The following is a 23,456-nucleotide window of genomic DNA, read 5'->3' as shown; positions in this document are numbered from 1 at the left end:
TTCAAGACAATTACAAGACGACCGGCCTCTTACGTAATCGCCTCTCTCAATTTCTCTCGTTTGCGTGATGTACAATGCAGACAGTTATTCACTAGACACTCACAAGTTTCTTGCATGCTTTATAAGTTAGTGATGCCGCATACAGGCTGAACAAAATCACTAAGCTGATCCCACCAACTTGCAATAACAAATCGTTTTATTGCGAGCCAAACAGTTTTTGCATAAATAAAGGCAAAGTAAGTAACGTTTTAGCATGTACACCGGTGAACAACATGAATGCATCAGCGCTCATGCGCAAACAAGGTACATACTACGCATACCCGCAATGCAGATGCCCGCAGCAGAAGCTGCCCAATGTTGGCTGATATATGTTGGCAATGATGGCTGATATATGTCCAATGCTGGCTGATACAACTGCTCAAAACCTTCGCTGTTGTAAATAAGGGTGAAGCACCAACATCCCTGCAATTTTGTCGCTCTGCAAGATGTCGCAACACCCCGATGACAGTGCCTTTTACGAGCAGTGTGGCGCCACTGCTTGTTTTCTGGTTAGCGCTGCCACCAGAAGTGTGTCCCTTGCTAATCTTCTACGCGTTTACACTTTTCATGCTCCGGAATGCCTTTTGATTGCCTCTGCTGGCGGTGTGCCGTCGTAGTTTCAACGGGCGCAACACCTGGAGGCCCAGATGGGAAGCTTGCACCTTGCTACCGGCTTGACACGGTTAAATATCTCTGTTAGCCCGTTTATCTGCGGGTAATAGTCGGATGAGAAGTGATGAACAATACCACTTCAACTCAAAAAATCCTGGAACTGTCTGGACGTAAACTGGGGTCCATTATCTGCAAACGAAGGTTTGTGGCTGACCATTGAAAGCAGCACTTAATGACGTCTCTTGTCGTGAGTAAATTGGTAAAAGGGACTTATGGCCATTCAGAAAAGTCGTAATGATAGGGTTTGGAGCTGTACGCAGGGGACCTACGATATCCATACCTAATAGCAGCCAAGGTTGTTCAGGCCACTGACTGTACGTGGTGAAATGGAGATACTGTAGTTTTCGCTGACTTATCAGACATAGTTTTCGCTGACTTAACAGCGGGCATTAAGCTACACTTCGGTCCACCAAAACTATCCATATGGCCGATTGAAGGCAGGATCTATCAGACGATAAAAGAGTTAGTTTACACACACAAAGTGAATGAAGGGTTCACGATAGGATTTTTTTATAGGTCTCCAGTGATTAAGCCCCAACATGCTGAGTTATCGGAGAAACATTTTTTTCTCACTTCAGTCATGTAAGGGCATCGCGATCTAAGCATTTTAGAGCCAGAGCGGCGATCAAGTGCGACTTAAATACTGTCATGAGTTGGCTCCACTAATGATGGGCTAGCTCCTCACATGTTTGCTGTCCCTATGCGGATTTGATCGCCCATCACTACTGCACACATATGTGGTGACGCGTAATGTGAAACGGGTGAAGCGAGTAACGTTGACAAATCAGTGGAATGCGGGAGCTACCTCAATTGCCGATAGAAGCAACGAACCCTTAGCCATTAATGTCGTCCCTATCAAACAAGTTCAGAGCAGTCTCATATGTTAATACATCGTTTCAAAGAAGGTTATTATACTTTTAGATACGACAATCGAGAAGAGAAATGAGGTGACTTACAACGCCTAACAGTTCTTATCTTTCGCGAGAACAGCCGTGCAGCCTAGGGAGACGTTCACGTCAACTTTTACTAACGAGTACCTAGGTTGCCTAAATGATGATGATCCTTGATACTCTAGCGCACACCCACAAAGGGGGATCGGCCAAGAACCGGGCGACTAAGGTTGCCTAAAAAGTCGCGAATCTTCCGAGAAGAAAAGAAAGTTCTTTCGTGCATATTTATTTATTTATTTGTTTGGTTTGCGCGTGTGCACGACAATTTAAATTACGCGCGAACGTTTGCGCTATAGATACTATGGCTAGTACAACAGCTCGTGGCCTCCAGGTGCCTAGGTTCCAGGTGCCTAGGTTCTTTTAGTCCATGGTGGACGGAAGAGTGCACGAGGAGCTATATAAAACGGAAAGCTGCATGGAAACAACTGCTGTTCAACCAATGTCTCAAAAATTGGTGTGATTATAAATTCGCAGCAGCAGACTTCAAACGCACAGTAAGTACAGCAAAAGATGGTTATAATATGAAACGACATGAGTATCTTTCTAGGGCTAAAAACAAAAAAGCGCTCTTCAGATTTTTAAGATCTCAAAAGATGTTACCACCCGCTGAAAATATTGACTCTTCTGTTTTTTCCCCCCTTGAGCTCTCTGATTTAGTAGAAAATATTGCGAAAGGGCTCCAAGATAGATTTATGTCAACTCTACCACTGCACATTGTGAACCCAATGGCAGGCGAGGATTTCGAGGAGGTTACTTTAGATGAGCTGGCAGAGATAATAAGGCACTTATCTCCTTCGGCACCTGGACCAGACGGGGTAACAAATTCAATGATAAAAGTAATATCCGAGATTTGTCCAACTGAAGTACTTAATCTGGTGAATTTTTCTTTGACAAAAGCTGGGATACCTGCGGAATGGAAGCTGTCTAAAGTGATTCCACTTCTTAAAAAGCAGGAAAAAGGATTCGCCTTGGACAATGTAAGGCCGATATCAATCACGTCAAATCTGGTGAAGCTAATTGAAAGAGTTTTGAATGCCCGGGTAATGAAATATATTAATAATAACGCAATATTAAACCCCAGTCAAATTGGTTTTAGATCCGGTTGCTCAATATGGTGTGCGCATGTTGATTTAGAGAGCCGAATACAACTGGCTCGGCGTCGGCGCCAATACTGTGCTTTAGTTACTTTAGATTTGGCTAAAGCGTACGATAGGGTTGAGCATTCAATTTTATTAAAACAGATGGAATATCACCACTTTCCCAACTACATCACTGCGTGGGTGTCGGAGTTTTTAAGAGGGAGAGAATATTACTGCTTTAAAGATGGGTACTCATCGAATAGATATAAGCAGACACGTGGCGTACCACAGGGGGCTGTCCTGTCGCCAGTTTTATTTAACATTTTCTTAAGCTCCATTCCATCAACTAAGGATATTCAGTTATATGTGCACGCGGACAATATTGCTTTCTTCGCAAGTAATACCGACCTTCAGTCATTATACCAGAGTCTACAAAATTATCTCAATATGATAGAAAGATGGCTTAAAAATATTCATATGACCCTGAACGTGAAGAAAAGTGTGCTCCTTGCATTCTCTTTTCTGCAGCCTATCAACATCTCGTTAATGTACAGTAATGAGCTCAATCCGCAGGCGAATTCCCTTAAATATTTGGGCATCATATATAATGACACATTAAATTGGAGAAGTCACATTGATGATGTGTACTCCAAGGCAACACGGGCCATGGGGTGGCTACGGAAGCTTGCAAACCGTAAAGCGGGTTTAAGAAGAGATGTGCTAATAACGATATATAAACTTTATGTGCGGCTCATCATGGAATTCGAATGTGTATTATTTTCTGGCTGCGCAGCCTATAAAATGAGACCCCTAATACTGCTGGAAAGAGAAGCGTTGCGTTTGTGTCTGGGTCTACCAAAGTTTGTTGCAAATAACGTGTTGTATATGGAAGCTCGCCTACCTTCTCTGCTAAATAGGTTTAAAATTCTTACTGTGCGAGCATTCTTAAAGATATACATTTCACACCAAAGACTCTCATTTTACGCTTTCATTCAAGAACCGACTTTATTTTTCGAAACCCATTGGTCGCGACTACACACCCCGCAAATAGTATTTGCACAAGCGCTACTAAAGCAACTGAATGTAAAAATTAGACATATTGGTCCAATACACATCCTAAAGTCAATGCTTAGCATACAATTCGATGATATATTTCCTCATAACGCGAAACAATTGACATATAGGTATTTAAATGACCAGTTAGCAGATTATCTAGCCCACCTAGAGATAAGCAATATCATAGCGACTGATGCATCTGTGTCAAAAGAAAAGGCTGGGGTTGGCATCTTCTCACCTTCTTTGGACTGGTCCTTTTCGATTCGACTCCCAGATTATACCCCGGTATTCATGGCAGAATTATTGGCCATTGTTCTCGCCCTACGCAAATTACCCTCAAGCGAATCATTAGCAGTTATCATTACAGATTCGTTATCAGTTTGTAATGCACTTTCTGCGGCAGTAAATTCAGAGCTGATGAATACGTTTCGGCATTTAGTACCGAAAAACGTAAAAAAACTGCATTTGCTATGGGTACCAGGCCACCGCGGATTATATTTGAACGAAATGGCGGACTCTTTAGCAGCAGTATTCCTGGGTGGGCCCACCATCCCAGTTTTGCCAGATACGGCTTACGTAACCGCGCTAAGGTTCCGAAATGCTTGCCTGCAATGGGGAAAAGGTAATTTAGATAAATTCAAAGATTTCGAGCATTTGAGCTATTGCTGGAATAAACAGTGGTGTGTATCTCGCCAGTTAGAGGCCACTTATACCAGATTGCGCTGTGCAGTTCCACAACTAAATTATTACCTTAATAAAGCTCAGCTCAAGGCGTACCGCTATGCATTTGGTGCAACGAAATTGAAACAATTGAACATTTCTTTTTATTCTGTCATCGTTATTCTTATCAGAGAAAAAGATTTTTAGTAGCCCCATTACAAAAGCTAGGAATACAAGTAAATTTACCAGTAATTTTATCACTCGGCGGAACTTCATTTGGTTACTGCCACAGGGATGTATGCTCCGCTGTGTTTGATTACATCAACGCAACTAAAAGATTACCATGCTAGTGAACCACTACCTTTCCAGATCTTTAATTTATAATTCGTAGTTATGTCTTTCAAAAACAAAAGATGGTTTGACCGCTTGCTCAGCACACATTTTTGTTTTTTGGTAGTATTATTTTAATCTACTTTTTCAGATTGGCTTCATTTTCAGTTTAGTTTCATTTAAGTATCCTGCCGCCCGGTTCTTGGCCCATCCCCCTTTGTGGGTAAGCGCCATCCATCAGAGGTCATCAGCATCAGGTGCCTAGGGTTGGGTCATGTGGTCAATTATGACGCAACGGAACCGTTGATGAAGGCTCATACGTGCTGCGGGAGCGCGTGGGACGGCTGGCTGGTGCATCAGCGACACATTCAAAGGGACGACCGTTGCAGCGAAGAAACGTCTGTGCTACTGAAGGCATGGCCACTTTCGGACGTTCTTCAGGATGGGTGAGTGGCCAACGAAGCCTAGGCGAATGTTGTGACAATGCTAGCCCCTTTTTTGATGAAAGCTGTTGCAGTGGGTCGTTGCTGTAGCGCGCCCCGTAGCTTCTTGTAATAGTCTTCGCCGCTGCGGAATTGGCATTCCTTGGTGTTTTTTGTGGCCTAACATGAATTTCATTGGGCGAACGTGCTTAAACAGCGGTGCGCTCTTTTGTAGCTCATTGATGTCAATTTTGTCCTGCCAGCCACTTGTTTCGAATCTTGTTCAAGGTGCCCGCCGTGGCTGTCACTGCACATGTTTTGGTGTTTCGGTCTATCTATGGCGAGAATTTTCGAAAGTTTTCGTGTGGTCACTTATGGTGACGTGTAGACTACGCAGGGTGTTGAAAAGGCTGTGTTAATTTTTTATTGTGTGCAATGGACGCTGGATCATTGTAAAGCTGCGAGGTCACCGATATCACGCACGTGCTCTGTCCTAAATTAGTTCGTGATTTTAGGAGCCAATTTTTTCGTTCGCGTTTCTCTGTACTTTAAGGTCTCTTATGCTCGAGTCGAACATTCGCGGAATGGCTTTTCTTTTTTGCAATTGGGGATGCATCACTTGCCCGGTTTCATACGTCGCGCTAGGCATCGTGGCGTAAGTCGAATGCCTTTGGAAAATCTAGAGTTTCGTTTTCTGGCAGTTCCCTGTTCACGAGTGTCGGAAGCAATGGCGTAGCCAAGGGTCGCACAGGGTGTCCCATCTGCGAAATTTTTTGCCCTGGCATTCGGAGTGCAATATGACTCGACCACATCGGCCCGCCCGGCCCCCACTCCACACCAAGGTTTCATAGCAGCCCGACTGCTTGGACATTTTGTGACTACTTTAATGCATCACGAATTCCTTCATCCACGTAGTCAACATAAGCAAGATTATCTAGTCCATATGTTGGAGGCCATTCAGAATAGAGTAGCCTCTTGCAACTATGACTATTGTTCGAGTATTACCTGAATAAAACACCTTGGGTTTGTCTTTTCAAGATCATTGCATAATTGATGTTTTGTCTGTTGCTTAGGTACATTTACAGTGATAATTTACTTTTTTCAGCTTCATCCTCCCGAGCACACATCTTGATGTAATTGCAACGCAATCATTTTTGTGGGCATTCATCCAGAGCCCCAAGCAGGTATTTAACTAGTCGCTGCTGCCTAGAGCTATAGTATATAGAAGCAATCTTCTGGATTGCATTCATTAGTCTCTCTTAGTGAAACTTTCCGTGGTAAATTGATTCCTGTTGCGTGTTATTCTACAACATGGTTAGGTTTTTGCTTGTATTTTTTGTTTTGTAATTGCTGATGCTATCTTATGCAATGCTCTGCAGGATGCCTGTGAGGCATGTTCAATACTGTATTGTCACGGGGTCATGACGTGGCCGAAGACAGGATACTTTGTGTCGGGATTTAACTGTTTATTAGGGCGAACCTGTGCCCGGTGAATGGAAAGTCCGATTACAGGAGCAGTCTTGCACAGATACCAGTGAACGGAGCGTCGGCCGTCTATGAAATACTGACAAGAGGCGAAGTGCGTCGGCATTTACACTCTTGCCATTGAATGTTCTAGCGTTATCGCTGGCGGTGGCGTAGGTTCCAGAATAATCTGTACAGTTCGCAGAGTGGGCGTCATCTTATCGAAATGGTCTACTAAAGTCCGGAAGCTTCTCGAAAACTGCAGGCGCGGCTTGCGCTGAGAATTGTGTAGTGTTTTTGGGGTGATAACAAAACTTGAGAAATGGAACGTGGCAGTATGGTTGGCAAGGCACGTTTCGTTCGGTGTTCACACACAAGTGTGTGGGACAATCCTTTCATGTATGTTGCGTTTGTTTGACAGGCCCTGCCTTGCTCCATGATTGGCAAACGTTGTTTCACGTTCTATGGTGCCCTGACCATTGGGTGAAATGCTATTACTGGAGTCGACCAGGACCAATGTTGTGATCTTCTGTCTCGCATGGTCCGCGGCTTCAACTAAAGCCAAACGATCCATTCGTCTTTTAAGGGACACAAAGGCAACTGTTAAGTCGACGTTGAATGTAGTAATGGCGGTCCTAAATCCTTGTAGTGCTACTTCTGTGCCTAGGAAGGGCCTATTTTGAAATAACATCGTGTTTTAATGGTCTGCATTGGGTTAGCGCACTTCAAATTACCCGCCTCAAGAAGCGGATCGATCGGAAAGACTCGAGTCACTGTTACCGTGTACAACGTTGCCCGGCTTTACTGCGCTACTATCAGTGTCTGAAAGCTGCGGGAGCCACAGCAGCAACAACGGCCATTGATCAATTTCCCGCAAATGGCTTCGAGACTGCATACATATTTTTTCAACTGCGCCCCGCTAGATGGCACAACCTGTCTATGTAACCACACTAAAATTAAATTTTTGAATCACTTGGGCCGTTCCCCATGGTAACATCCGGTGATTCTTTCAAATCAAACAGAAACGAACAAGCAGCATTTTATTGCGCCTCTTGATGCATGGAAGGTTCTTTATTTAGTGCAGATAGATCGATTACTGATGATTTATGGTAGGCGGTCTGTCTGATATCATCAGGATTTTTTTTAAAATGTCCTATTCCGGCGCTTATTTTCTTCTTCATTTACCTGAATTTCTCACTATTAAGTAGTGCACTGTTAATATTGTCGTTTTATATGTTGTCATACATTGAGATTTCACTCTGACGTAAATTGTTAATTGACTTAAGTGCCCCTTTGATGCAACTTCTGACATAGCTTTTGTGCCCCTTTATTTTACAGATTTGGCTCGAGAATTCGGCTGCTACAAAGAAGCCCCTCCGAGCAAGCCAAAAGCCAGCCGCTGCTATTCAGAAGCTCGGCAATGTGGTGCAAAAGCCGACAAACCGATCGCTACAGAGACAACCGCTGCGACAGCCAAACAGGATCGCAGCACCAAAGGCAAGACTGACAGTATAACACATCATAGCATTGCAATAACCAGGGCAAACTGCGGGCAGTAGGTGTAAGTACTGCGGGCAGTTGGTGTAATTGGTGTGTGGCACCATATTAGGCGACAACTTTTCTTAACGGCACTGTGGAAGCTAAAGAAACGAAACCTCGGCCTGCTACCATGCCGTAAATTGTACTTCTTTACTATAATTTTCTCCGGTTAAATGAACGCTGCTTTATTTATTTCCAGACACACAGTTGGGGAAAGTTGTAGGTGAAATTTTTGCTTGCTTTGCAAGAATGTCTTTGTTTTCAATTCTTGAATGACGCCATATTTGCAGCCTTCTCATAGTTTCCAGAGTGAGCATGGCATCCACGAAATAGTGGGTCACTATGTGCTCGCAAATGCGCTATTTAGTTTGCGTTACCAAGATGAGCAAACAGAAAGGAAATTGGCTGCCAGCCGCCGTATTAGTAGCATGGCATCGCAAATGTGAGTTACACCTCTACGACCTTCGCTTCATTAAGTTGTTGCGGAGTATAGCAATATCATCACAGAGAAATTTGTTTCATGGCATATTCTTTTAATATTATTGTGATCTAATAGACAGTCGTGCCAAGGAAAGTATAGGGGATGTTATTAGGTAATGCAAATGGGAAGAAAAGTGTACAAAAATGTGAATTGCCATGGGCAGTGACTGAACCTTCAACCTTCGCATAACGCATCCGATGCACTGCCAACTGAGCTCCAACAGCTGGTGTACCCCCATGCACTTTATGAGGTGTATATGTGCATACATATTCTTTTAATGTATATCGGTCTCTATTATCTGTGTTTGAGAATGCGATGTTATGGGGGAACTGCAGCTTTAGCTTGCTACAAAGTGCTTCAATTTGAATACAGCTTTATAATAGGCTCCCAGTAGTTGTTGGCTGCATAGCCCTGCGCGAACACTACCTTATAAAAAGCGAGTGCCTTCAGCACCATGTTGAAACCTTGGACTTTTTATAGGCTGGTACAAATTTTTTTAATTTCATAGGGAATAGAAATTTGCATTCTGTTATATTACAGCAAATTCTTTCTGGTAGTAGCTGAATTTAAGTAACGGTGAGAGTTATAAGCGGTAATTTGTCACTTAGTCAAGCTTTTCCCATATGACCCCACCTACACTCTTTCAGTATTCGAGAAAGGGAATCATTAGGGAACAAATATGCTCACTTCAAGGTACGCTAACGGAAAATACTATTCGGCGCAGACTGTTGAAATTTCATTCCTAAGACGAAACGGCCTCAAGAATCGAACTATGCTGGTGGAAACTCCCCAATCATTCAATACTCCTAAAAACTTTGCAGTCGCGCTATGGGGCAGCTTCACACGCTGCCAAAAGGGGCTGCAGTGCTGCTCTGCCACAGAGGGAATCGTTTGCGTGCCGAAATGCTTCCGCGGTGCGACACAAGCTGAGGGTGTGGTACTTTCTGTGCATCTTTCGTGTAATTTTTGACTGTTGAATTGCGGGTGTAGGGCGATTGCGTCGAACAAATTTTGTGTGCCCGCGGGTAGTTTAGTTTACAAGAAAAACACCAAAAGAGGTGTTCACCGTGCAACAAGGAGCAGTGCGACAAATGGAAATAGGCCCTATAGATGCTGGACGCATATGATAATTTTTAGTCAGTGTGCACTCGTATGGGCACAAAACACATTAATGCACTGTTGCTGCCTGGAATTTCGATCTCAATGGCCTAAATGTTGTGCAGAATCGGTATCACGCCAGTGGAAAAGCTTGCAGCCGGCAAAGCACCCAAGTTTCATTTCTTTGCTTGCTAGGGGAAGTCTGTGTACAAAAGTAGGGTTTGCACAGACAATTGATCTCCTGTTAAAATACTTCTCGCAGTTTAACAGAAAATCGAGCTTTAGCTAGGTGACTAGACTCGATATAACCAAGTATTGGTTATAAATAAGTACATTAAGAATAGCTCTGTCATAGCTACAGTGATACAAATGTTTATAACGAATTTTAGGATATAACGAAGTATTTACGTGGCAGGTGCGACTTTGTTATAATGAGGTTTGAGTGTACCTGCTCTCTGTGTGGTCAATGGATTGTGCTTTCTCACTGCTGAATGTGTATGCAACAGCCCTTCATGTTAGCCCCTTTTCACAATGGCTGCAGCTGTTGAGAAAGTGTAGCACTTAATTTTTTGCAAGTATTAAAGAGTGCGCGGGCACTAACAGTATGAAAGCATCGACTCTAACGGCAGTCACCAGGCCACAGGCAGCCACATTTCACTCAGTGCGAAACAGGTAAAAAAAATGTCCATGTAGGGTTAAAGGCCTAGGGGATGAAAATAGATCTGTAGTCTCTCGGTTTGTCGTGCTTAATATCCATTTTTTTTCTTTACTTACTGCAGGCCTGTGAAAGGGCTATTACAGCAGTGTGATTACACATTGCATGAAAGATTGTAACAGACAAAAGATATGGAAAGTAACAGAAACTATTCACAAAAATAAAAAATAAAATTTTCTTATACATAATGATTTTCACCACGTCTTATAATCATTCAGGGGGAGTGATCGAATGTCGCCAAGTAAGCGATTCTATGATTCTATAGTGTGGGGAAAGAAACTGTGCAAAAAAAATTGCAAGCTTTAGTTCGCGGAAGTTGCACGTAGAGGAAAGCTTGGCAACAACCGAAAAAAGCTGTTGAAAATGTGATACAAATTGTTGCGTATGTTATGCAAAAATTTTAATGATTCTACTTTAGAATGTACCAAAAAAAAAGGGAATGCTTATTTCATTATGGCAGTTGAAACACAGAACTTTTGTCTTTTAGGTTAAAATCGCTGCTAGCTACAGGTTTTGAGCGGCTGCTTTTTTCACCAGAGTGCTGATTTCAAGACTCTCCACACGCTCGCACTCATTTCCAGGTCTGTTAATAAAACTTTGCATAAAAGTAAAGTTAGCACTGCGAAGTTTAGAAAGCTGGTTGTGAGAAACTGCTGCTTTCGCTCAAAACCACAGAAAAGCAGCATTTGCGAATTCTCTCAAGCGCAGCCGCCCCTCTCATTATAGCTGGACTTGCATTCCAGGCGCACTTATTTTTAAGAAAATGCGGTTCGAAATTAGGGGTGGGAGGTGATTTAGACTCCAACTATTGAAGTTAGGGGTGCGCCAATCGCGGGGTAAAATTTTTGAAATTTTTTTCGACTGGGTTCTTGCGCTTTAAATCTGCACATACATCGGGAAAAAAGACTTGGGTAGGTGGGGGGGTATCACTAATTGATAGAGCAGGCGTTTTTTTTTTCGCTCATGGACTCTTTATTTATTTATTTTTTCACGATTTATTTCAACAAACATGTTCCGTTAGGTCGTTGCATTAATTTTTTTATTTGCTTGTTGATTCGCCTTTTTTTTTCTTCAGGGTACGGGGACCTCGTTCCAACTGTACCGCTGAGGGGTAGAATCATTTCTGATCGTGGCCAAGTTCGGAGTGCACCTATTATGCGTAGAATCAGTCAAATTTTCCACGACCAAACTAGGGGAGTGCGCCTATTATGCGATTGTTCCAATTATGCGAGTAATTACGGTACTCTGATATTGAGGACTGCACGAGTGGAACGTATCCTAGTAAAAGCTTTTGACCCACCTTCTCCCTCCTGCCAAAGTGATGCCAACTGCTATTCTCCAGATGAACATGTTAACGACCTTTTAATAACTGTTGGAATGCATGGACACTTATTTTTATAACTACTTTGCATGCTAGTAATTATCCATGGTACTCTTAACTCCACGGTACTGAGAACTACCGCTCTCCCTAGAATATATATTAAATATCTGATTTTCAGTATAGATAACAACTTACAGTGGCAAATGCGGATTCAAAATGTGTGTTTCAAATTATCCTCAGAGTGTCATGCACTTACTCAGACTCCTCAATATTTCAATATTACTACTCTACGAATGCTTTATTGTGCTTTCATTCATTGTCATATCTCATATTGCATTGAGTCTTGGGGCGGCACGTAGATAACTTACCTGGACCCGGTTAGACGACTTCGAAAATAGGCTGTAAGAATCATTACTCATTCCAAGTATAACGACCCCAGCAAACCTTTGTTTTTCAGATTACTTATTTTACCCTTCGAAATGCTATGGAAATTAAAATTAGCCAGATGCGTACACACAGTTATTAATTACAACCACCCTTTTCATGTGTCCATGTTTTCCGCCCCAGATCCATGGAGATGGATCTTACCTGCCGATTTTGTTGCAACGGGCTCTGTATTGGGTTTTTGGTTGCCACGGGCAATAAAGTGTCGGGACCTTCTAAAAGCAGTACCGTGTTCTTGCCATGCTGCGTTTGACGCCTTGGCTGTTCAAACGCGCGTGTGCAGAGGTGAAGGTTAGCGCGTGCCAGCAGCTCGCTAAGACCGGACCCACTTAGTGGCCGTGCTCCTTCGAGATACGTGTACACTACAACCTAGTGCACTGTAGAGTGCAGTTTTGCCGCTTCGTGTTGTTTTTTACTGCAGAAGTCATCAGAATGACATGCAACAACACGAATAAGTATGTGCAGATGCAGATTTCTGAAAAGCCAATGCGCCTTGAGCCAAACTTCATTTCACCACGTCAAGAAACTGCCTGTCACAGCGTCATGATAGGCATCAGTGCTTATATTTGCACTGTTATTCTCTAAGTGATTTTTGTTGAAATCGTATAGTTTTTTATTTTTTTGTTGGCCCTGTGCAGAGCAGCATTGTTTTCATGAATTTTTTTCCTTTTTGATGCATCTTTCTTGATTAAACATTCGTTCTCATATTTGAAAGAAATTTGTTTGAAATTAATACTGTTAAAAAGACCAATTGTTCCTCTATTATTTGATACCCTGCACTTCAGTATCAATCAGTTCCTGTAGCAGGAAAAAAAATTTCATGGACTGCCCAAAAAATATTTGTGCGGGACCACGAAAGCATTAATTAAACAAAACGAGCAGTCTCGTGTAAAACTTACCATCAGATGTAGTTCATTAGCTGCATTCCGATTTTATATTTCATGTTGTCAGTGAGCATGTGCAGTATAGGAACTGATGCAAAACAACTGCAGGCAACTATTGCATTGCATTAGTTACGTGAATCAAAACTGTTCGCTTTATCTGGAAAAGACAGTCTCTACTGAAACTTAAGCTCAGCACCAGAAGCGAAGTCATCAAGACATTTCACATTGCGAGAATGAAAAATGACTTTGTCAGCTCTCCTTCTTATTGTAAAAAAAAAAGAAAATAAACTTGTGGATGAGCCGAAAGTAAACTTTTCGGAGCCAAAACGTCTTTTTTCTGTGTGTGTGTTTTTTTAGTTTTACATTGGTCGGCACTGTGTCTCCAGGTTTTTTACTTCCAACCATGAGCACAGCAAGTCATACCTGCGTTTGTGATGTGCTCATGGTATTGATGTTTTTCAAACAATATTATTGCAATTGTTTCTTGCTTTGATGTTTTATTTTAAAAAATACTTTGCAGCAAGAATAGCATGGCAGTGCTACGATGTTTTTTTTTGCGTGTGTGTGTGTGTGCTAGGGTGGCGGGGGTACCCTCAACAAGTCGGTTCCTTCAGGACGACAGGAATGAAAGGAATTTATGCACTCTGTTTCCACTATGCTTTCTTATTTAGGAAAGGGAGGTGAATTAAACAGGCAAGCATATGTTATTGTAGACAAGAAACGTGCACGAATGTATACAACACACTTTGCCAGAAATGCCAAAGTAGTGGTGAAGCCAATTCATATTTTTTATGCAGTGAACATTTATACTACATCCATGGATCGCTGCGCCAGGCAGGCTACTTGTTGGTTTTCTTCATTGCCACTGTAAAACACAATTCAACAAGACTGTTCCTTGGTTACCCTGCATCCACCCTCGCTTCAAACGTGTACACCTTTAGACAGGTGTTCCAGGTCATGGCCTAAGAAATGCGAGCGTGTTTTTTGCAATTTGTCATGGGTTTCTCTGATTCATTGCTCTTGCTTTCAGTGATTGAACTTCGGGGCGTAGAACGTGGTTTCTGTCAACCCAGTGTGTTGTGTGTGTGTGTGTGTGTGTGTGTGCGTGTGTGCGTGCGTGCGCACACACCTCGCAAGGTTCACACCTAAATTTGTGATTTGTGCATCTATTCACTCGAATCACAATGAAAGTTCATATCGAAAACCTCCATGGTAAGAATCGACTGGGTTTGGGGTTGTCACCCTGTGACATGTGCAGGCACACTCTTTATCGGGATTATCCGAATGATCTACATCTCTTCTGGCACTCGGATATATATGTTTCGTCCTAAATAGTAAGTTTTTTCATTATTCAATAGACCACCTCCGGCAAAGTTTGGTATGCGTGATAGGCTTGGTGTGCCAGTTCTTTCGCTGCTGTATATATATGCAGTTTTGCCTAGCCAACATTGGTGATGCAGCAGCTCTTGCTTTAGCAAGAATTTGCGTTCGTGAATGCTGCGGTGGTGGGCAGGAGAGCCGAAGTATCACATCGTTTCACACAAGACACTTTTGCCGTCAAAACACTGTAACATTTAATTCATAGCCTCCGCCCGGGAATCTCGGCACATGCCTCTAAGGCTTGTGTTGCTGCACTGTGCGGGGTCTCGCTGTGGAGAGCGCCACGCTCTTGGAGTGAACGGACACAGTAGACGCAGTTGAAACAAACCAAACACACATTTATTTAACCTCTTTTAGAATGATGATATCGCCAGGCGAATTAATATACATACTGTGATCAACACGCTAAACTATCTTACGCAATATTACACAACACGACAAACACAAGGCGACGGTGCCAGTGCTTGACTCACCACGAGGGTCCATGGCAGACGACCGGCAGTGCTGTCTACCGCGGACTGCCGCAAGAGCCAACCACTCATTCCAACCGCCACACGCCAAAGAAAACCGCTTCTCTCTCATGTGCCACCACGCAGGCTTGCCGCCAGGTGTCACTGCCAGCGCTACTGTTCTAACCAAGATGGTGGTGATGGTAGTGATGAATGCTTGCGAGCACAACGCGACCTACTGCGCTATAGTTGTGAACCCAAAATGCGGCCTATGCACAAAACACGTGCGCCATGAGGCACGAACGACTTTGCAGGGGGTGCTAGCACCCCCACAACTGGCAACTGAAATCAGCAGCTGTTCATTTCGGTGTATTGCATATTGTTATGCTCACCTACCGAACATCTCCTCTTTATTTTTGCTCGGCTCGTGCTTTATATGCCACCGCTTTTGCCTGAAGGACAAATGATGGGGGAATAATGCGGCGGCTAACAATTCAAAGGCTTTTGTAAGTCTACCATGTTTAGAACTTACCATATCTGAAGATGGCGCATTGTAGACTTGCAGCGCGAGTCGTGAGACTGACGAGTCGACATAGCTGAAATTAGACTTGCATTTAGTCGCTGGACAAGAAGGGAAGTGTTTTTGGAAACGATGAGTTTATAACAAGTATAGTGGCATCGTTATTCATACACGCTTACACGAATGCACATCACATTCATAAAAAAAGGCAATTTGCCGGAAAGACACATCGCACTTATGCGTCGGACAGGGATTTTGTTGCGAGTCGTAGTCAATTTGGAGGCCATAAATTACGAGGAGGGAAATGGTGGCCCTATTTCAAGCAACTATAACCATGCATATTTATCTATTAGGAATTTATAATAGCACAAGCTAATTTTTTTCTCCCATGCTGGACACTCGAGTAAGCGCACATATCCCTTTTAGATGAACGAACTCGCCCAGCATCAAGGCTTGCTCACTCACATCATGGGTGCTGTGGTGAGAATGCGAGGGGTCCTGTAAGCGATGTCTGATTGTCTTTTCGAAATGCACTTACAGAGCAAATGCGCTACTGTCACATCCGTGTAAATGAGATTATAGTCTGCCTGCTCGATGCAACTACCAGTAACTCACCTGCAAATGCCATCTGGGGCAACTGATTGACATTTATTCATTCAACTAGAAGCCAGCACTGTGCCTTCACGATGGATATAATGGTATGGGCAGTTCGTTTTCCCAAGGAAAGAAAAAGGTACACCTGCTTTGACAGTTAGTCATAAGCTGACATGTCACACATAACGTTTGTGAATGCGAGAACAGGTGAGAAAAAAACTCTGATCAAAGCCTTGTTTCACCAAATTGCGACAACACTTTTTGTGCCCCCTTCCCAACCAATTTAGCTTATCGGCACAAGTTCAGGACCCCCCCCCCCCCCTCCTTCATTTCGTCTTTCCTCTGCTCTGTCCCCTTATTATCCCCTTTTCTCAGGTGTTTACCGGTTGAAGTGTAATTATAGTGGCATGGTAGAGTGATAGGAATGAATATCTGCTAACTTGAGAAACTATACAGAAATGGATTAGAGGAAAAGGAAAGTTCGTTAGATGACTGCTGTCTGGCTCAAGAATATCACAACTGAACGGTGGCTATCATTGAATGAGACAGGGGTAAACTACAGTGAAAGCGAGGAATGTTTTACACACATGTACACCGATGGATGTCTCATGGCCAGAATGGGATGTTACTTCCCCAAGAGAGTTTCTCAGCCAGCCGCGCATTCTGGCACTGAGTGTCTTGGTGAGCAGGTGGCCAGTGAGCAGGACTGGTCAACAGACTGCAAACCAAAAGCAACTCTGAGTGGTTCGCAGTGCGAAAAGCGTTGCGTTGCAGGGTACGTGGACTGGTGAGCGTGGGTTTCAGATGGAGAAATAGAGGTGTTGTTGAAGGAGAGAAAAAAAAAAAGCCCCCGCTAAATGCCTCATTTCTTCGAACCGTGACAGCCCACTTCCCCCCTCTAAATCCAGTGTGACGTGCCAGCACAAGTTCAGGAATTTTACCTCCGAATTGTTGTCCTTCTATTCCTAACTTTAGTGGTAGCACATGGGGTGGTTTTCAGAACTACTGGAAAATGGCGACAGTAGAACCAGCACCTTAAAAGGATTCCATGATTTTGGGATAAACTACTTCAGCTATAAACACTATGCAGGGCAAGGTTTCGGTCGTGTGTACAAAAATGAGTTGAGAAAAAAATCTGTTGTCGCTCCTTGTTAACGAATATTGAAAAATACTATGTTAAAGTCTATAAGAACACTGCTAAAATGTTCTATATTTGATGTTTAAAGGTGAATATTTGACAGCTGTGTTATAGTTGCGTCAACTTAATTTGTATCTTGGATGCCCTAAAAGACTGAGCCATCAAGTTTTTGTGCTCAGGTCTAGTAAGTAGCCACTATACGAGTAATGTAGTCTTCTTTTTTTTTCAACTTTATTCCGAAGGTATTTGTGTAGTTCCTATGCTATGATATTCAGTCCCTAGTACAATCTTTCCATTGCTGTGTGTGTTTCACTGTATTCACGTACACTAATGCAGGGGGCCATGTCAATACACCCATAAACCCGTGTTTTATCAGGGGCTTTTAAGTTTTATATATTCATCCCCATTTCATTATGTTCTCACAATATCCACAATTATGCCTGTCAGCAGGGTTGGTAGACTGGAAATTCAGTCACCCTGTTTCGGCAGACTTTTGGCATTGCAACACTCAGTTTTTATGAAAAACTCCCTTGCTTCCGGGGCGCGAGTATTCCCATTGAAGATATAAATGTGCTAGCTTCTAAATGGCCATCTTGTGTACTCTGCTAGGAAGACCACTGCAGTGCAGCGATAAGCATTTGTCTAAGGACACACGATTTAGATGCGTTTAGAGCATCTATGCTGTGAAAATTTCTCTGCTTTTTTCGAATACCAATTTTTTGTCTACTCTAATACTAATATTTCATCTAATTATCTACTCTCAACTTTCTTGCTTGCATAGTCAGTGCATTCATACACATTGATTGCCTTTGTATCTAGGCCCACATGATAGTTTCACGCGACCTACTACCTGGCCTTGCGTCAGCCAAGCCATATTATATGCAAGGCTCAATGATCGACACACTTGAACAGACTGTTCACATGCACATGTGTGGTTTAGCAGCAAATACAATGCCGTGGTATATCTAGGTGTCTCTTTCTTACAGTTTCATAGTTTAAAGGCTAAAAAACTGCTTCTTCAATTTCACGCACTTCTCAGTTGAAACATTTATGTTAGCGTGGTGATGACTTCTGTAAATTGAGTTTCAACTGTATATGTATAATGACAGTAACTTTGGTCTAAATTTGGAACATTGTTATAGTAAAAAGTTCTAATTCGCATGCCATATTTTAGTTCTTAAAATTCCTTGAATATTCTTGAATTTCGTCCTTTAAAGCCTTTATGAATTGTGCACTTAGTGCACCGAGTGCTAACTGGCCGAAGGGGTTAAGGAAAGAGATTAAACTTGAATCCCTACAATGAAAGGTTATCTTCTAAACAGAGATTTACTGTAACTGAGCTGGAAATAAGTGTTTTTTTTCTGACCAAAAATGTGCAAATTGTTCGTGCTTTTGTTATTTAGTGTTTTATTTCAAGATTTTTTAGCCTCTATGTGTGCCATGATGTTCCGCACAAAATTGTGGTCTAGTTATTATTCTTTTGTGTATAAGTAAAGCAGAAGCAATTAGTATATTATTTAGAATGTTTTGACAATTCTTATGTGAAAATCAGCCTGGTCATTAGGTTTCTTCATAAGGATCTGCCCTCCTTCCTTCTCATTTTTATCACATTTGTCCAACTTCAAATGTGAAATTTTTCCGCTCCTTGGGAATCGCTCGAACAACTGTTTCACCTGTTTCACCCATTTCAATTTCCAACAATTTTTTTTATGTACTAAGCGTAAGCACTCGCATGGGAGATGCACTGCACAATAGTTTGTTACAACTTCAGAATGCAAGCTCCATCTTCACTCATCACAGTCCCATCCAGAGAGAATTTGCATAAACATTCTATCCAATCGCATTTCGCCCCCCCCCCTTCCCTCCTGCGGTGGTCTAGTGGCTAAACTACTCGGCTGCTGACCCGCGTGTCGTGAGATCGAATTGCAGTTGTGGCGGCTGCATTTTCGATAGAAGCGAAAATGCTGTAGGCCTGTGTGCTAAGATTTGGGTGCACGTTAAAGAACCCCAGGGGGTCAGAATTTCCGGAGCCCTCCACTACGGCATTTCTCATAATCATATGGTGGATTTGGGACGTTAAACCCCACATATCAAAAAGTACAGGACTACTAGACAAACGAAAGAATTGCTAGAAAATTAACTGTAAATCTGGTGAATTCTAGCCCCTCTGCAGTTATTTTGAAATGTTGTTGTCTTGCAGATTTTTTATTGCAGTTTTTGTGAGTTAACTGCCAACACGCCTAACTTCTATTAGTTTTTCAAGTGAAACTTCACAAATCTGAAATAATCTTCATGCAATAAACATAACCTATGGGCATGCTTTTTTTTTTCATTTTATTGTGGGGTCAGAGCTCTTACACCATTGTTAGTCTTGGTTCATTGCAACAATCATACGTTTTCCTGTGTTATTGAAAAATGTTTTCATGACCAGCTATTTTTAACTTGTGCCGACATGAGGCCCTCTTTTGAAAATTTCTTAAAATAAATTTTTAAAATACGTGTTACATTATGAAGCCTTGATGTGCTTAGAAAGATGGGTTCGAAGTTCAACTAACAATCTGCTTTGTTACCCTTTTCAAATATTGTTTGTTGCTGAACTTGCCTTCATAAGAGGACCCAGTGCATAATGCTTACAGCATGTCACATAGCATGAGTACTTTTGTGATAGCAGTTATAATAGACACTCAAGCTTTTGTTGTCTGGCTGCTCTCAGCGTGGTTCTGGCTGCTTATGCCGGTGACTTGTTAAGTACATTAGAAAAAAATGCACACACCCCCTCCCCTGAGTGAGCACACCCTTGACAGGAAAATGGGTGCGTGGCAGGTGGGTTTGTTGCGAATTGTTTTATTATAGGCAGAAATTTGGGCAGAAGAAAATGCCTAGTGCATCACACCCTAACGCATGTTGAAGCACTCATGTCGTCTCATTCTTTGCCGCACATGGGGCCCCAAATCAAAAAGTGTTCTTCAAAGGTCGCCCAAGTTTCAGCGTGCATGTTCATGAGGCATTTTGGTGATAGTTACTTATTATGTTAGGTAGCGTTTTAAAATGATCCTATGATTAGTCATAATAACTCTATAGAGCATTGATGATGGGAAACTTTAGAGCATTTATGATTCAATTTCAGGATTACGTGGAAGAAAGCTACAGAATAAAGTATAAAAGGCATGGACAAAAATATGGCTCTTAAGTGTATTTCAAGCAGAGGTAAAAAGTATTTGTTCACTTCATAAACATTTATGGCAGCACAAAGTACAGTTGTGGTTAGATGAATATCAACAGCTATAGCATTCCACTGCTGCGAAGGAAATTGTGTTCTTGGTGCATATGAAAGAGGCTAACAATTTGGAAATTTGTGTGGACTTCTCCTCTGGAGCAATGCTGTCACACGATGATAATCATGGTGATGCATTGTGGGTGTGGGCATTGCTGTGGTGAGATACCAGCCAAGTAATTTTCTGGTCTTTTAAGTACCCTGTGAACGCAAGTTTGTTTTGCGTGCTTTTGTTTGTAAAGCACACAATGAATTTGCTTTTCAACACATGTAGCAATATCTGACGAGTAACACTTTTCCAGGCTAGCAACTTAGAAGCGGACCTGAAAAAAGCAACTGAGCAGTGTCGGCGACTGCGTGAAGAAGTAGCCAATCTACGCCAGGAAATTGCTGCTCTAAAGGTATTTATATGGTGTACAGTACTCACCTATTCAAATTAGACATCAAATTTTTAGTAAAACAACTGGAACGCACAGTTGCTTGAGATAGACCAGATTCGTTGCAGTTGCACCACTAATCTAGTCTCTAAAAATAATTTGGATTCTGATCTATATGTTCAAGTCAAAATAACAGCGATATACTTCAAACTAAAGATGGTTGAAATGAAAGTATGTGTGTTACTTAGCCCCAAGTTGTCTTGTTCAATCTTTGAGTATTGTACATGCTGTTCTAGCCAGCTTTGCAAAACCATTCTTCATATACAGGATAGGATGCAAACTGAACTTGTTTCCCTGCTGTTTGTACATTTAGTGTTTGTAGAAATTGGTCTTGAGAGTGCGGTTGATGTTCTAGGAGGATGGCCTGAGGCAGCGGATGCTCCAAACTGCCGCCACGTCAGAGACTGTGACCTCCCATGCAGCTCCCGAGACCACGTCACAACGTACCAAGGAGATGTCAATGGCTCATTCTTCTGGCATGGCTCCCCTAATGTTGACGCTCTTTGCATCTATCGTGGTGGTCATAGGAGTGCTGGTTGGAAAGTGGCTTTTTTGATCGCCCCCTACTGTATCAAGATGAGGCCTATCCCTGTGTGGCACTCTCCCTGCCCTCACTCTCTATGACCAGCCTTTCCTCTGCCCATCTCTTCTGCTGGTGGCAATTCTCAACACACATCTTCAGTTGAGTGTGCAGACTAATGCCTGCAAGCAGTTTTTCCTTGTGGGAAGAAGAGGAAACAGTACATCACGGACGCACGTATGAGGGTATATGGTTTGCTGATGGAGCTATAGGAGCAATGCTCCTATAGCTCCATCAGCAAACTCCGTTCATTCGTTTCGAAAATATGTGGACATGCATGGTCGGGCTGGTCAGATAATAAAGTATTTCGGCTAAATAGATATGACGATTTCATAGACTATACATAGAACAAGACATGCCTACCCAAAGGCTGTTGAATATTGCGCATATATAGTTGATCCCCTGTTCTAACTGTTTTGCTGTGGAGTGTTTGAAGTCCACATTGCCTCGGCTACTCCATATCAATGAGTTCTGCAGCGAAAAAAAAAGAATAATACTGAACGGTACCCAAAAATGAACAATCTGAAAAAAACACACAATAGCACACTGAAACCCATTCAAATATCATGCCAATACACAGTTTGCTTACAGCAGTTCACACTGTCATAAACTGTTTACACGCACACCTTCCTTTTCTACTGTCAGTATATGCACTAACACATTTCTCATATATCCATCTCTGGCTGTCTATCACAGGCGCTTATCCAGTGCGGTCTCCACTAAAAAGTCTGTCAGGATGATGTTCGCCTTTTTGTGAAGATGGTTCTTTGCTTGTTTGTTTGGGAACGTGATCCTTCGCGCAACAAGCGCTGTTCTGCTCCACTGAAATCACCCAGACAATTCTGAGTTTTCGATTCTTGTTTCTGTGAAAAGCAGAACTGTTTGTTTTCCCGTCGTGTTGAAACAGAATGAATATTGGAAAACTTTCAGTAGTTATTCCTTTAAGCGAGTATGAATTGAATATGTGCTGGATTCATATGTTACATTTCGAATATTCTCACAAAACAGCAACCAGCCAGTAAAGCAGGATGAGATTATTTGGTGTAAGTAAGTTCTTGAGTCGAATTACTTCCCTTTTGACAAATACACCGTGTTTGGTGAACACGAATAAGGTTATTTTGTTGAAACTAAGTGATTTACCTTGCCCTGAGTTTCAGGTAAACTTGAAGACAATGTACGAAGCTTGAATATATGGGCTTTAAAATAAAAACAGATAGTGCAAATCTAACTTGAAGACAATGCATAGTCGAAACTCCCACCCCCCCCCCCTCCAAAAAAAAAAAAACTAACTTCTGGCTCTGGCCCTGCCCGTGTTCTTCAATTTCGGCACTTGTTAAAAAAAAACCTAGGTAGTTGAAATTAATGCGGATCATCGTTTCAGCGTTTTTGACGGGGAAAATCCTAGGAAATATTCCTGTTATTATTCTGTCTTTTTTTTTTTACATCGCCAATAATCCCCGGTCCTCAGATCTTCGCAAGAATACGGATCAGTGTGCTTTCTCAAAAACGAAGTGAGAAACGGAGATAAAGTCCGCCTATTTTTTGCCTCCAAACATAAATAACCGATGATTTTAGTTCAAAAACTCGCATTTTCAGCTGCACATACGAAAGAGCGAATTGATCAACGTCATCGCTCCATTCTGTGCCTGAAACATCCATTTTCAAAACTCTCCTTCAGTTTACGATTCGCTTTTACGCTGATGATTCTCTAGCATGTGACCTTGAGTGCGATGAAGAGGCTCGTGCGAACGAATAGTCAGCAGCGAGAATATATATATACAGTAAAAGCTCGTTAATTCGAATTCCACGGGAACGCTGAGCAATTTCGAATTAAAGAAAATTCGAAATAATGAAAATGAGCAAAAATGGGTGAATTTTGGGGGTGGGGGCACGAAAAATATTTATTGGCCAAAAAAGTCGGTGATGACCA

The 23,456-nt window shown here is 42.3% G+C and overlaps 1 protein-coding gene across 1 annotated transcript; it reads left to right on the top strand.

Annotated features, from left to right (window-relative positions):
• The first annotated feature begins 5,120 nt into the window (after positions 1–5,120).
• Positions 5,121–21,684, top strand: LOC142777207 (uncharacterized). Its single transcript, XM_075881531.1, has 4 exons — positions 5,121–5,232; positions 8,011–8,169; positions 20,812–20,910; positions 21,302–21,684. Exons 1-4 carry the CDS (start codon positions 5,203–5,205, stop codon positions 21,500–21,502), a joined length of 489 nt encoding a protein of 162 aa, XP_075737646.1. The 5' UTR covers positions 5,121–5,202; the 3' UTR covers positions 21,503–21,684.
• The last annotated feature ends 1,772 nt before the right edge of the window (positions 21,685–23,456 follow it).

The sequence above is a fragment of the Rhipicephalus microplus genome, chromosome X (genome assembly GCF_043290135.1).
Source record: "Rhipicephalus microplus isolate Deutch F79 chromosome X, USDA_Rmic, whole genome shotgun sequence".
NCBI classification, from domain to species: Eukaryota; Metazoa; Arthropoda; class Arachnida; order Ixodida; family Ixodidae; genus Rhipicephalus; species Rhipicephalus microplus.
The sequence above is the reverse complement of the archived record's forward strand: the minus strand, read 5'-3'. Positions and strand labels throughout refer to the sequence as shown.

Bases quoted from the DNA above. Each gene is read 5' to 3' on its own strand.
- LOC142777207 (XM_075881531.1), top strand. From the start codon at position 5,203: ATGGCCACTTTCGGACGTTCTTCAGGATGG. The intron at 5,233-8,010 runs GTGAGTGGCCAA...TTTATTTTACAG, and splicing joins TCGGACGTTCTTCAGGATGG to ATTTGGCTCGAGAATTCGGC. The intron at 8,170-20,811 runs GCAAGACTGACA...ACACTTTTCCAG, and splicing joins ACAGGATCGCAGCACCAAAG to GCTAGCAACTTAGAAGCGGA.